The sequence below is a fragment of the Ylistrum balloti genome, unplaced genomic scaffold (genome assembly GCF_031769215.1).
Source record: "Ylistrum balloti isolate Yb309-2 unplaced genomic scaffold, AGI_CSIRO_Ybal_v1 Utg371124, whole genome shotgun sequence".
NCBI classification, from domain to species: Eukaryota; Metazoa; Mollusca; class Bivalvia; order Pectinida; family Pectinidae; genus Ylistrum; species Ylistrum balloti.
Genome location: NW_026782617.1, coordinates 69,831 through 84,314, shown reverse-complemented (window position 1 = coordinate 84,314; position 14,484 = coordinate 69,831). Strand labels below are relative to the sequence as shown.

General features: G+C 35.4%; 1 protein-coding gene across 1 annotated transcript in view; it reads right to left on the bottom strand.

Annotated features, from left to right (window-relative positions):
* LOC132560856 (calcitonin gene-related peptide type 1 receptor-like) overlaps window positions 1-14,484 on the bottom strand; it is a 62,743-nt gene that overhangs the window by 1,561 nt on the left and 46,698 nt on the right. The window contains exons 5-11 of the mRNA XM_060225560.1: window positions 12,397-12,523; window positions 10,046-10,199; window positions 4,800-4,866; window positions 3,886-3,946; window positions 1,995-2,074; window positions 1,447-1,624; window positions 164-316 (exon numbers count right to left, since the gene is read on the bottom strand). Coding sequence (XP_060081543.1) covers window positions 164-316; window positions 1,447-1,624; window positions 1,995-2,074; window positions 3,886-3,946; window positions 4,800-4,866; window positions 10,046-10,199; window positions 12,397-12,523 — 820 coding nt within the window. The remainder of the gene's footprint in view (window positions 1-163; window positions 317-1,446; window positions 1,625-1,994; window positions 2,075-3,885; window positions 3,947-4,799; window positions 4,867-10,045; window positions 10,200-12,396; window positions 12,524-14,484) is intronic.

The following is a 14,484-nucleotide window of genomic DNA, read 5'->3' as shown; positions in this document are numbered from 1 at the left end:
TTTTTTTAACCATATTTTTCCTAATATCATTAAATTGTCTACTACGTGATGTTATTTCTAATACACAAAAGTTCAGAATGCCAGAATTGTGTTTCAGTTGACAGAATATCAGATGGTCTGTTGGGTCAATCGTAAAGTTTAAAGCTATTTGCAGCACATTTACCTGTGGACATGCGCTGTTAGTTTTCTTGCCGTTGGTATGTCCGTGCATTGGTTCTGTGAACGTGTAAGATGTGGCATTCATTCCGCTGATCCGGACGTCCACACCTCTCATCAGGCGGTGCTGCCTCCACTTTCGCCGTAATAGCGATATCACCTGTATACAGAGAAACCTTCATCAAAACATTCGGATAAGTCTAACCTAATGAGAACAAATGGCAAAGGTGACACGCATACATCCTTATGGTTGATACAGTCAGTGAACCATGAAATATTTATAAATCAAGCATAACATAACATTAAATCGCTACTTGGGGGACGTTTTTGAGTATCAGTATGCTATGTATTTCAGTTGTCACTGACATCGCTTTCATTCGGGAACGTGACATAATTTACATTTATATTGAAAGGTGTCGTCTTTGAAGCAAAGGTCGCCTTGCCATTTCGGAACATTCTGGGTTCTCCGTGTAAAAGAGAGAATCTGTTGACATGTCGGTACTTTCTTTCGGCTGTTAAGGGACTTATCAAATCAATTGTAATCAAATTTCTTATACGTGATGTAGTTTTCATCACGTGACAGCCGAATCATTGATCGCCCGTCTTGTCCGATTCTGGCTGACCGTAGCCTTGGCCGGATGGAGGAAAACTCAAGCAAGATGTTCAGTGTGTTTAGTGTTTAAAAGCTTTTCTGTGAACATAAGAAGGTTCCAATTAATTGATAAATATTACAGTTAACATTCGCGAATATATACAAGCAAGTTTTTTTCCCAGTTTTTTGTCTAGTGACAATTACTTTCCTAAAGATTTTTCTTAATCAAAAACTGTTCCTGCAACGAAAACTTCTTTTACCACGATAAATATTTCAAGGCTCCCGAAATAGCATTTGTGTAAACATGTAAAATGACAATGTTTTTTCCATGTAACTTCACAAGGCGTAACAAAAATAAACATCGAATCGATAACGACAAAGAATTATGGAGCAACTTTTGAGTCATGTCAACACGATCACTAAATGTGTCATAAAAATTTCAAACTTGTTTCCATCAAAATTAATATAAAAGCCTGCTTTGGTATGTACTAAAAATTACAGATGTCAAGGGTACTAAGTGAAATAAGCTTCTCTATCTTCAATAATGAAAGTCTTTTGGCATATCTCGTGATCCCGTGAAATGCAAGTGTAACGCTTTTTGGATAACAAATTCAACTCAAAATGCATGGATCATCGTCGTCGTCGTCGTCGTCGTCGTCATCATCGTCGTCGTCGTCATCGTTTTGATATCTACTTACCTCGCCATTACAGAAACAATATATGACGGCTACAAAAGTTCCTTGTAAGGACACAACTATAGCTATGAAATAGCTATAGAAATCCTCTAACGGGGATCCCTTCTGGGGCTTCATAGGGGTCAACAAGTGCTGAAGACCCAATAAAGGCACCAGTAAAAATATCGCCTTGGCCGCCTTTCTGAAGTAAAAATATAATAAAAAGAAATAACAGATAAATTGGTTGAAGCGATGTTTATTAAAATCATACTTTCAAATGGTTGAACAACACATAGCTGAAGGCGAACGAGCCCTTACAAAAAAAATTACTCTGGACCAAAGAACCTGCACGATGTCAAATACAAGTTACATGTGTATTTCGAGTCATTTTGATACGTTTATGAAGCCACTTTAAACGTTTAAAAATTTCTTTTTGTCTTGAATAAATATATCAATTCCTAGGAAATCACAGAAAACAACGCAGGGCTATCTAATATTTATATCGAAACAAAACGTTTCGTAAATATGGATTGAGGAAAAATGTAAAAAAAAAAAAAAAAAAAATGACTCACTTTTTTTGGGTGGATTCTGGTATTTGTTGAAGTTTCGTCATCAATAATCTTATAATGTTGATCAGAAAAATGATATTTCCCTGAAACATTTAACGTTTAACATTTTAGAGACACGGGGCAGTTCGCATATGACTGTATCGTCACAATTAAATGAAAATTAATGTGATTCATTTGAGTTTAAGGACAGTATTTGATGAGAGGGGATACGATGCACGGGATGTAGGATCACGCATTCTTAATATAGAGCTAGGTGATATCCTATCAGACAAGCTTATCATATTAAACGGTTCGTGTACTATAATATATTACGTTAACATTATCGTACACTCCTGAGAGGAGACTGTCATTTTGAATGATCGTTAATTGTTCTGATGAACAGGATATTACGTGACTTGGTAGACTTTGAAATTGGATATGCCTTTGGCGAAGGAAATATTTTACACTTTACGGCCCATGTAGACTCCTGCCTATCAATAATACAACACTTACAGGTAACGGCGGTGATTGGTCGAATGCATACATGTCCGTCTCGTGCAAAACGCGTTCGATTTCGTGTACACTCACAGCGAATTAATAAATTTGTGACTTAAGCGTGTCCCTGAACTTATCATTGAACTGAAAGAAGATATTTTCGAAGTGTTCGACTGTTCAGTGCTTTTTTCACGCGAAGACCAAAATTTGCGAAAAATAGACACCTTGGTAATGGAAAATAGAGAAAAAAGAAACACTCATTCCATGGCTTCTCTGAAAAATTGGTAAAATCACAAAATATTTCAACCTTTGATACAAAATTTTACAGTTTTCTACATGTAAAACGTTATATGTCATACGGACTGTCAATCTAATCCTCTAAAATGTCTTAACAATGCGATTACGCTAAATTGTGGTGATTTGAATGCAACAACTCGAATTATAACATAGCCGTGGTCGGAACCAGCCGGACTCTGCTTATGTGCCTCGTCATGACAACATCGTCATCTCTTGGTATCAATGAAAGACCATCCATCGTCACGATTGTCAGACGCTGTACGCGTGGAGTTGCAGGTAATGGCGAAATCCTTCACTATTGTTCCACTTGCGAATCAAACGATAACTGTGACCTCCATCAAAATCTGAACATGAAGTCTGTGTTTGACCTGACTGTGTTCGGTTCGATTAGAAGTGAGGACAATGCCTCTTTTGTCCATTTATCAGGTCAGATTAAAGTTATCCAACTCTGGGATTACTCTCTCTCTAATGAAACCGGCAGGGTTCTTGGTCCGCGTTTCCTTTCTACATGAACTAAACATATTTATACAAAATTCCATCGTGGTAAGTAGTAAAATCTAGTTGTAAATCCCCATGTACATTCTTGTACCAAGTACAACGAGAGTGTCTAAACCGACCAGAGTATTCCCCCCTCTTCCCATATGTTTAGAGATGGGAGTTAACTCCCTTGTATCGGATGAAAATGTACCAAACATCCAAAAACGACATTACCGAGTGTTCAAAAACTTTTTTTATTTTGCATCAGTAAGACCGTATCAAAGTTGACCTTGAGATCTCCTACGTACGACTTACGAAGTCGCTCACATCCATGCGCTAGAAAATCGAATTGAGAGAGTTTTTTTTCATAAGGATGGGTGAGGAGGTGCGATGCGGAGAATGAAAATTGTATGATTAAACATTGGCACTGTTTACCAAAGGAAATTAGACTAGGATTTCAAATGCTGTATTTCTGTATCTTACCTTAAAAAAGGCCTTATACAAACACTGGGAAAATTAAGAGTTATTGATCATATGTATAATTTTCAAAGCCGATAATTAAAATGTGCTGTCGTTACTTTTCATGTCTATTGATATTGAATGTACATTGTGACGTATTTGGTGACGTAGTGCGACGTGTACATACCACGAGGGATACGACGATTGGTCCGTACAGTATCCACTGATAACAACTGTCGATCCAACATCTGTACAGAGTAAAGGACAAAGTAACACTTATTATTCAAATTTTCGCGGAATGCAATACAATTCAGGCAGATTTTGAGTGTGACGTTTCGATAACTACATGGTTTCCTCCACCAGACAAATGATCAGTGTGGAGCGTACTAAACACTGATGTACGTAATGTACGAGACCGTAAAAGATTGACCAACTTCTTCAGCTGTACTATAATCCTATGTACACTAAGTTCGAAAATGGTGAGACGAAATGGTAAACATATTATAGATAAATAAATAACACTAGATGGATACAATGTACCTGAGACAATTCAGCTACGCTTTGTTTGATATTTGGTCATAGATATGTGAGAGTCTGTCGCCTCCAGTTCCCTGTTTAGTACTTACTGTGACCACGTACTCTCGCACATCTGCGACCAAGTGTTGAACAAAGTGTAGCCGAATTGACATGCACATTACATAGCTGAAGAAAATGTTCTTCAAGTATGCATTGTATTTCAGTCGCATTTTCAATATAAACACACGTGTTATGTTATAACATTACATTTACTCTGACCGTTATCTGAGCAAATGATTTTGTGAGATGTGAGATTTAATTGCGCGATATACGCTTACATCCCTTAATTACATACATGTTAAAATGTTATTAAAATGTGGAGAGTCAATACAGACGTATAGATGTAATGTTACATGATACAGGTATTTGCGAAAAGTGAATAAAAACTATCCTTTGCTCTTACTACTGTGTTCGTATTGTAAATGGCACAATGTGCTGCGCTTACGGTGAAACATAGCTAAGCATTGAACATTGGGTGTAAGCTTATTTGTATATAGTGTTATGATAAAGTTTGTTGTCTTTTACCTTGCTGTGCAATCGTCAGCGTTTCCACGTACCCCGGCGTAAATAGCAGTTAGAACCACTGGGACGCCTGCAATAGATAAAGGTATAAGTCAGATAATCGGTACATAACTGTTGATTAAAAAAAAATTTAAAAAAACTTACCTTGTGTGTAACGTTACTGACATCGTTACCCAAACGTGAACGTCATCTAATCTTCAGTTTATGACCTACATAAATATCGATATCGATATAAAACTGTTTTCCTTAAGATGTCTCTAGCTTTAGAAAATGAACACAAAATAGTTGTTTCTGACTTAAGGATCTTAAAGCAACTCAATTTGTGTCTCATAGTATTGATAACATATGGAAATCAAAGGCGCCGAATCAGTTGATAGGGAAACAAATAAAGAAAAGATTGTATGATTTTTGACGGCGCTGCCGCAGACGCAGCCATCTGGATAAGGGCTTGTAAAGTGTTGACCAATGAAATCGGTTTTTTTTTGCGCAGAATTCTTGTAAGTCTCGCTTTGGCTTACGTTGACCAGACAATCGACTGTAGCGAGTGTAGACAATACGAGTCTGGTTGAGCGAGACTATCTATTCTGATATTTTTGGAACAAGCCTTTGTGGCCATGCCAGCAAGACGGCTTGAAAGTTTATAAACCCCACGCAATTTCCTTTGTGTGTTTATTGTACGGAACGAAGGATGAAACATGTTAGCACAAGGAAGGGTGACAATTAACTCAGATGGAATACGGCAATCGCGCTCCGGGGAGATTCCATGTTTTATTTCCCTGTCAGGTGATGTGTTTTAACCAATACATGTTACTGTTAACAGGATGAGGTAGAATATCGGTATTTGAAACATCGAAAGGCAAACGTATTAAGTTAGTGTTGACATAAAGAAATTCGTTTTGCAATGTGTTTGATACAGATATTTATTTATAAATTTGAAGAAAGCACTGGAAGAAAAGGATACCATGACACGAGGATCTGATACCACTGAAGTTATTCTGTTAACAATATCCAACAGTAATATTAGGTCGAGAATGTACCAAACATATAAACAGTTGCCTTATTATTCTTTGTTCTAATCCATACACTGATGAAAATATAATTGAGTTTTTAATCATTTGAATTTTCTTTGAAGCATTAGTGATGTTTTGAAGCATTAAGTATCAGTCTTAATCAGCGCGAGTCAGTGTTACTTATGGGCGATTGATATATATATATTTATATATAGAATTAAGTGTATTTCATATATTAATATTTGAAACTAATACGTTTGACATAAAAGAGTTCCAACTTTTTCTCTTTTTACGAAATATTTTATTTGTCCACTAGATTGGATCAATTCGTATCATTATAAGGATTTAAAAAAACCATTTTAATTGGAAGCAAGGAACCAATTCTCCATATTTTAATCAATTTGGGATTGAGTCCATGGGAAAAAATCCACAATCAATACAACGCTACAGAGAATGGACTGTAAGATCCGTGCATGCTAGAGTGGTACTCTGGACTAGTAACCTCATTTAGACAGGAAATTAAACTCCTCAACTCAGTTATTCTGGTCAATGGAATTTTTTCATACAAACCATCTCTATTCCAATGAACAAAGGCTTTCAAAGCAAACATTTACAATACAATGGCGATTTTATGTTGTTTATGGAAGAATTTATTCAAACGAGTATTGAAGACGGTTAAAGTTCGACGCATTCTGCGTCTGTTGTTGAGTGCAGCAAAGCTTTATGTCATAGCCGGGTGAAATCTCCCCTATATGAAATTGATTTGGAAGCTGATCTCTGCTTCAAAATCGTCCCGAAACGCGACCACTGTCAGTGTAATTTCTTATCGTGCCGATCCGAAAAATGCTCCATCTTTCCGCTACAAACAGAGACGGAAAGGCCGGAGTTATTTTCCGATTGGTCGTCATGCTTGTGTTTTCAATTGTTATTGATGTCAAACGGTATCAATGAGGAGGCAACTAGTTACCAAATATTGTACAAAAGACGCACAACTGAATAGTACATTTAATACAAATTCAGAGAAGATACAGTAGGGTTAATCAGAAATGCTAAGTGCCTAAATATTAAACCTTGGATGTTACAGAGGAAAATCCAAATCTAAAGATCAAAAGAAATGTAAAAATCGATATGAGAAAGGTGCACTAGCACCGTTACACGGTAAATTTTTTAAATTTCTTATGTCTGTTAATTCTAAAAGAGCGCAAGGTAAATGATTGTATTCTGGAAGATGCCACTATTAAGATGAATGAAATGACACGAAGGCTACGGCAAAAAAACCTCAGGGACTATTAATCCACTGGTAGTGTCTACCACCATCAATAGCAGACCCTGCTTTCACAATCACTCTTGCTGTTCATGAAGGAAAACACCTATGAACCGAGGAGGCAAGTAGCTACCGTTGCAATAATAAAATCTATTTTTCAGTGAAAGAATTACAGTTTTAGAATCGATGCTTGCATTTATCTGTAATGATCGACTTGTTAAGCAATTCTGACGTATGTTTTACAAAATAAACATCTCAGTAAGCTGTTAATGTTTCACCTGTGACGCAAACTTGACATACAGCACAAGCCCATTATTGGCAGTAAATAGCAAACACATATGAAAATACGGTGTGCTAAGTTACACAAAGACCACAAAACTCTGTACTTGAATTGTAAAAAGGGATTGCAAACGACACTAAGCCTTGTACTTAGGGCTTCACAGGAGCTATAAAATGCTATATTTGAGTTACACAAACGCTTCAAAAATGATTCAAAGCGTTATACTTAGTCATAAAATGTTTTTCAAACGCAACTTAACATAGTAGTTAAGCCACAAAAAGCTTCGCAGGCGCTACAGAAAGCTGTACTTGGGTTAAACAAACGTTTCACATGTAATACAAATCGTTATGCTTGAGTCCGGAAAACACTTTGCAAACGCGACAAAACACTGTCTTTAAGGCTTCACAAACCAAACGCTATAAATCGGGATGCAAAACAAGCACCTCTTATCAATACATTGATCACAATTTAATGCACCAACCTAATAGTTAACAACGTTCACACAATTTCACGCCAATGTCTCATTAACATTGACTCAACTAAATTGTTTGAGTTGATCCGTAAGCGGTGACATACCGTCAACTAATGTAACGAGGTCAATCCCTTTATCCGGTATTCAAATTTTCATATTAGCAGTCTATTACTATACTGTATTAAAGTTCATGTTGCGAGACCATAACACCATTTTGTCACGTGTGACCTATATCGTGACATCATCGAGCTCATGACGACAACAATGATTTGGCTGTAAGAAGAAGTTGGTAAACATATGTATGAAGCGTAACGGTGTGATTTCCACTACAGTTACTCAGCTGTGAAATCGATTACTTAGATCGAACAAGTTTCGAATGTTTATGTATTCAATGAAATACGCTTACATCACTGGGAAGGTCTTCACAACTCCCACCCCTTACTTACTATATACAGCATATACAACATACAAGATTACAAAGTAAAAAAAATCTGATACCATCATAATCATTCAACTAAATAGCAAGGAAGTAACAACATAGATTAAACATTAAAAAAAGAAAAGAAAAAAAACATAAACAAACAAACAAACAAAAAAAAAAAAAAAACACCAGAAAACAAAAAACAAAAACAAAAAAATACCAGCCAATCACTTCTGTAATTTCCCTCACAGTTGTCAATATATTCTCCACTTATGTTCATTCACACATTCGGCACAATGACGGTCGTGAAAGTAGTGTTAAACCGTATCATAAGACTTTCAACTTAAATATTATCACTCACAAAACTTGCAAAGTACACAAATACTATCAACACATATATACCATAATTCTTGACACATAATCTGATATCTAACAGCAACAATTTACAACTTGAACATTATGTATTCAAATACAGATGTACTTTATTGGCATACTGGAACACAACTTTCAAAAATATCTTCCCATTTGAAAAAAAAAAAAATAAAACATTGTATTACTATGAAGTGCGACCGATTCTTGACCATAAGATTACGAGATCCCGTCACTGTTTATTTTGTGTGTAATCAAGAAATTAGGTTGTAAATGTAAAAAAAAAATGGATGTTTTTAGTAGAAACACGTTATAGAATCAGCTTGTAACAAGAAAAAAACACAGAGGGCATGAGTCAAGTCAATGACGATTCCTTCCGGGTATGACAAAATGTACAATGTTATTTCACAACATTCAACAAAATGATTTAGTTCCGTATTTCGTGGCTATGTGATCGTGAAATGGCCTCTAAACATTACTGAGAACCACTAATTGGTTGACCATTCTTAATTTGATAGCACTGCATGTCATGTGAACATTTTTCGCGAAAGTGGGTCTTCCGTTATTTTGATCACGTCACGTGTCTTGGGAAATTAATGAAGAAATCCTTGACGCTCTACTCCGGGCAGTTTTCATTTCAGATCACGTGACTTCCCGCGGTTCATGTGAATGTAAGGAAACATTAAACCACTGATAACGTCACAAGACAAAATCTGATTACAGATAAAAATAAATATGAAATTAAATTGTTGTTAATTGAGGTTTTCATATAATCAAAATTACGATTTACTGTCAGATGACAATTAAATATGAATGATGAATACCACTGTTTACGGATTAATAAAATTATTGCTAACTCAGGCTTTTATGTGATAAAAACCCCTGAGGTAATATCACATTACATATAAAAACGGTCTGACCCTGAACTTGTCAATTTTCATATATTGGGGTACAAATGTAAGTATGCAAATGTGAATAAGACATGAGGAAATTATCATAATTATCTAGACAACATTATTTCATAACATTATTGAAGGTGACAAAATTTCCCAGTGATGCTGAGTGTATTAGCTGTTATTGTCTGCTGGAAAGACTTTGTCCTCAGCTTCAATTTATACTAACTTCTGCACTTCGTTACATCTACAAACTGTATAGAACCAATACCGAATTCTAGTGATGCGTTTCAATGTTTTACATAACGTACTTAGAGAGAAGAAAATATTCATTCTGTCTTTACGTTCCACGCGCAATGCCTTAGAACTTCAAGCGTCTCGTTCCTGATTTCACACATCTCCGCTCTGCCATATTGCTTAAAGTCCAAGGTATTTGAAATTGTTCAAAATTTCCGGAAGATACTACACATCTCTTCTGTACATTTTGGAAGTTTTAGTTTTCAGTTTGAAATAAGATTACAATGCATTTTGATAACTTACCCCATCCAGTAGCGTAGCAGACAAGGAGGAGAGTTTTGCCTGTGCTCAGTGCCTTCAGTAAGGTTGTATGGAGATACAGGCCTTCACAAAACATCCACGCAAAATTACAACCCGTGAAATACTCCGCCAGCACCCGAAGGATCTGGCACCACAGCTACAAAAGGAAAAAAAGGAAATTATTTCAAAATAGTAAAACATTTCTAGATTAAGCTTATACTATTTTTTTGTGTGTATATAATTATATACTTTAACATCAAAATGTACGGGGATAGTAAACACATAACTGCATACTGTCATATCAACGTTACAAAAGACATAATAATGGTTTTGTTTTTGTGTTAATTAAATTTCCAACAAGTTTTTAAAACGTGTATAAGAATAAACCAGGTTATTACGTCATGAAAAGATGACGATGATAACACGATCCACCTATTAAAAACTACATTTTCATACCATATCATAGAAATAATAATTTTATATTCAAACAAAACAACGGTCGTTTATTTATAAAATCTTATATTCAAACAAAACAACGGTCGTTTATTGAACAATGTAATATACAATGTGGAATAATAAAAGTTATATTAAAGCTGATAATAATGCGATAGGGTTGATATTATCCCCAATCGATTTCACTTCATTTCATGAATCAATTTTGTTTCGCTGTCATTATTGGGTAACTTGCCAGTTTATTGTTTATTAAAATGTCAAAAATTTAGTTATATGTCAGACATTTTACTGATGATGCCAAACCTTACTGATGATACCAAGCCTTACTGATGATGCCAAGACTTACTGATGTTACCAAGCCTCTGATGATACCAAGCCTACTGATAATACCAAGTCAGCTCATAAACTACGAGACATTTTATGTCGGTTTGATGCATTCATATAAAACAAACCGTTAAAATAAGGTGAAAGAAATATCTTTTCCATAAAAACGTTTGTTATTAAGTACGCTGTAAACGATATTGCATTTTCGGTTCGACAGTGATCAGTCGGTGTCACGTGATCACTGATGAATAACTCATGACAATAGTAATATAGAGACGTCCCCTATAAAGTGGTCGTACGGTTTAGTTGAAACATTACCTTGTTTGGTTTCTTTGTATGAAATGATCGAGATCAGAATTAATTAAAACTATTCAAGATATGAAATGAGTACAGTTTAAAGCCTCAATATACGCAACTTTTGCTGAAGAAGAGAAGAGAAAATAAAATATATTCATACCAATTCAGTAAAAAGTAACTGATCTGAGAAAAACTTCAGAAGATATTAATATTGATATACTGCAGCACTTAACCAGCTGCTGGTATTTATGTTTATAAACATGTCGCCAATTATAATATTTGACTAAACGTTACAGGTCGATATTTACTTTAAAAACGTACACGTCATATTCGGACTACACAGCGAACCCTCAACTGGTTAAACACCTGCATTAAACCTGTGGTGTAACGCCACGAATTGCGCCCAACACTAAAAATATCACACTTCACCAGTAAATGTGTTTACCATGCGATGCACATTTCAGTATGAACAAAGATCACGTTTTTTACGACCATGTGAATTACAATCAGTTTGTATTCCAAACGGGCTTACTTATATATACATATATATATTATTGTTGTGATATTCCCAAACGTGTTTCTTAATGGATACTTTTCGGCTTAGGTATATTTTAATCTGATCTTTGCATAATTATGATAAACTTATCATCTGGGGTTTTTCTCAGAAATTTTCGTACATTTGCAAAATGACGCATATCTTTGGGCTTTGATACATAATGATAGGCAATACATACTGATAGGTAATACATACTGATAGTCAATACATACTGATAGGTAATACATACTGATAGGCAATACATACTGACAGGCAATACATACTGATGAGCAATACATACTGATAGGCAATATATACTGATAGGCAATACATACTGATAGGCAATAGGCAATACATGTTGATAGACAATAGGCAACATACTGATAGGCAATACATACTGATAGGCAATAGGCAATACATGTTGATAGACAATAGGCAATACATACTGATAGGCAATATCGATAGATAATACATACTGATAGGCAATATATACTGATGTTGATAGACAATAGGCAATACATACTGATAGGCAATAGGCAATACATACTGATATGCAATACATACTGGTAGGCAATAGGCAATACATACTGATAGGCAATACATACTGATAGGCAATACATACTGATTGGCAACATACTGATAGGCAATACATACTGATAGGCAATATTGATAGATAATACATACTGACAGGCAATACATACTGATAGGCAATACATACTGATAGGCAATACATGCTGATACATACTGAGTTTTCGAACATCACTTGTCCGTCCATAGCCACTAACGAGTAATAGAGAATCCATGTTATTCCGGTAAAGACATAGGATAGGAAAAGGTTTTTGTGAATGGACACTCGGCCACATCTCAGTTGTCTGAAATATACAAAATCATTGATAGGTTATAATAGACTCAATCAAAACGCAAAAAATGGAATGGATTTACGGTAAAAACAGTCACTTTTCAATCATTTATCACAAAATTTGACACTTTCTTCTCTTGTACTCTCTGGCTTTCAGATTCATCCTAAGATATAACAATGACGTCATTTTTTTTCTGTTTTTACTAGATCGACGTGATACCCTTTAACAGGAAAGTGTCCTGTTCAAAAGAGATATCAGGTTTTTGTTGAGTCTCAATTAGATTGAATGAAAATAATGAAAGGATTTTTACGTTATAGATCCACTGAAAACATATATACATATTCTTTGTTCGCCGTTTATTGGAACATTAACCGGTTATCTATTACATTGTTCGGTAACGCTAAACCGTAGGTAAAGGTCATTATGTAACGCAACATGGAGGTTTGACTTGATTCATCAAACACGCGTTACTTAACATTAGAGGCATCATGGCGTCTACATCCTTGGTCATAATGCGCACCATAGTACACAGAGTTAATACAATAGCGGCGTCCACTGAGGACAATATGACTCATGGGAGAATAACACCGTGAAAAGCTACAATTAGTACCCCCATAGGCATGACATCTAATCAAGTCTCGTTAACCAACAGAGAGTTCAGGTATCTGGGGAGTCACTTAGTAAATAACAGCTAACACTGGACACAAATGTATATTTGTAATAAATTTGTGTCTGGCAAGTTCATTTGTCAATCAAATTTAATGTAAACTGATTAGGAGGAGAGGACGTTGACAAAACACACAATGAGTGACACGTTTCAATACAAAATAGCCATAAATACAACGCAGAGCGCACAACTAGGAGGTGACCGAAGAAAATTATAATTGGTCCAAACACATACAAAATTCTAACTACAAAACGATAGACAGATTTAATCATTTTCTTTAATGAATTAATTATTTTTAATTATTCATTAAGATATTTTCATTTTCTCATGAAAATAGGTACCAATGGTGAACATGTTATCACTGAGGGATGTTGCCTTTTTCCGTTTGAAACACTTTGTATTCGGATAAAGAAAATAAACCAATAACATTAACGAAGGAACGCAGTGCTATTGCGAACGAACATAAATGTGTACCAAAAATCTCTAACGTCTTCCGGAAATGATTAAAACATGGTTCATGTACATTTTCTTATTCTTATCAAAATACAGTCAGATTACAATTTTTCCTGAAATTATCCCAAAATGCAGCGATTATTTCAAAATTTTCATATTTTCGGAACATCTTATATTTGAAATCTTTTTCTAAATGTGTAGATATGCTGTGATGTATTTTTCACAATCTGACCCTCCTGACAGGCTTGGAGAGCTAACGGTGGTGGATGGAAAAGGCGAAAAGTTGACCCTTGGGTATCTCAAACAAACATCTGTATACATACTTATATACTATGGTAAATTACTGTCATCGACATGCTATGCTATTCTTAGGTTTAAAACATCTACATTTAATATTCTCACTCGTTTACTGCCTGACTTGCCTTGATATTGCCTGCAATCGAGACATAAAGAAACACAGAGAACGTGACCTGCGGTCATTCTATAAATCTAAAATAGCGGCGCAGTCGTTAGTTACGAAAACAAGTTAGCGTCTATCGGCTGGTGCCTGTAGTTTAATATGGTTATCACTCCCGATGCTTTCTTTTTTTCGGCTGGGGCTAAAAATATATAAGATGTATTTCTACGTGTCATCCGAAAATGTCGTTTAATGAGTTAAGGATACATGTTACCTTACCATCTCAGGCAACATGAAACGAGGTTGGAATTTGCCATTTAGTCAGGTGATAAGATGTCTCTCTAAAGAGTGAGAGTTCATCAGGTAAGGCACCAATGGCAACACGAAAATTTACATTGTTGATTTCTTTTCTAAATTAAAAAAAATGTTGGCTACTCTAGATCTCAGTTATAGGAG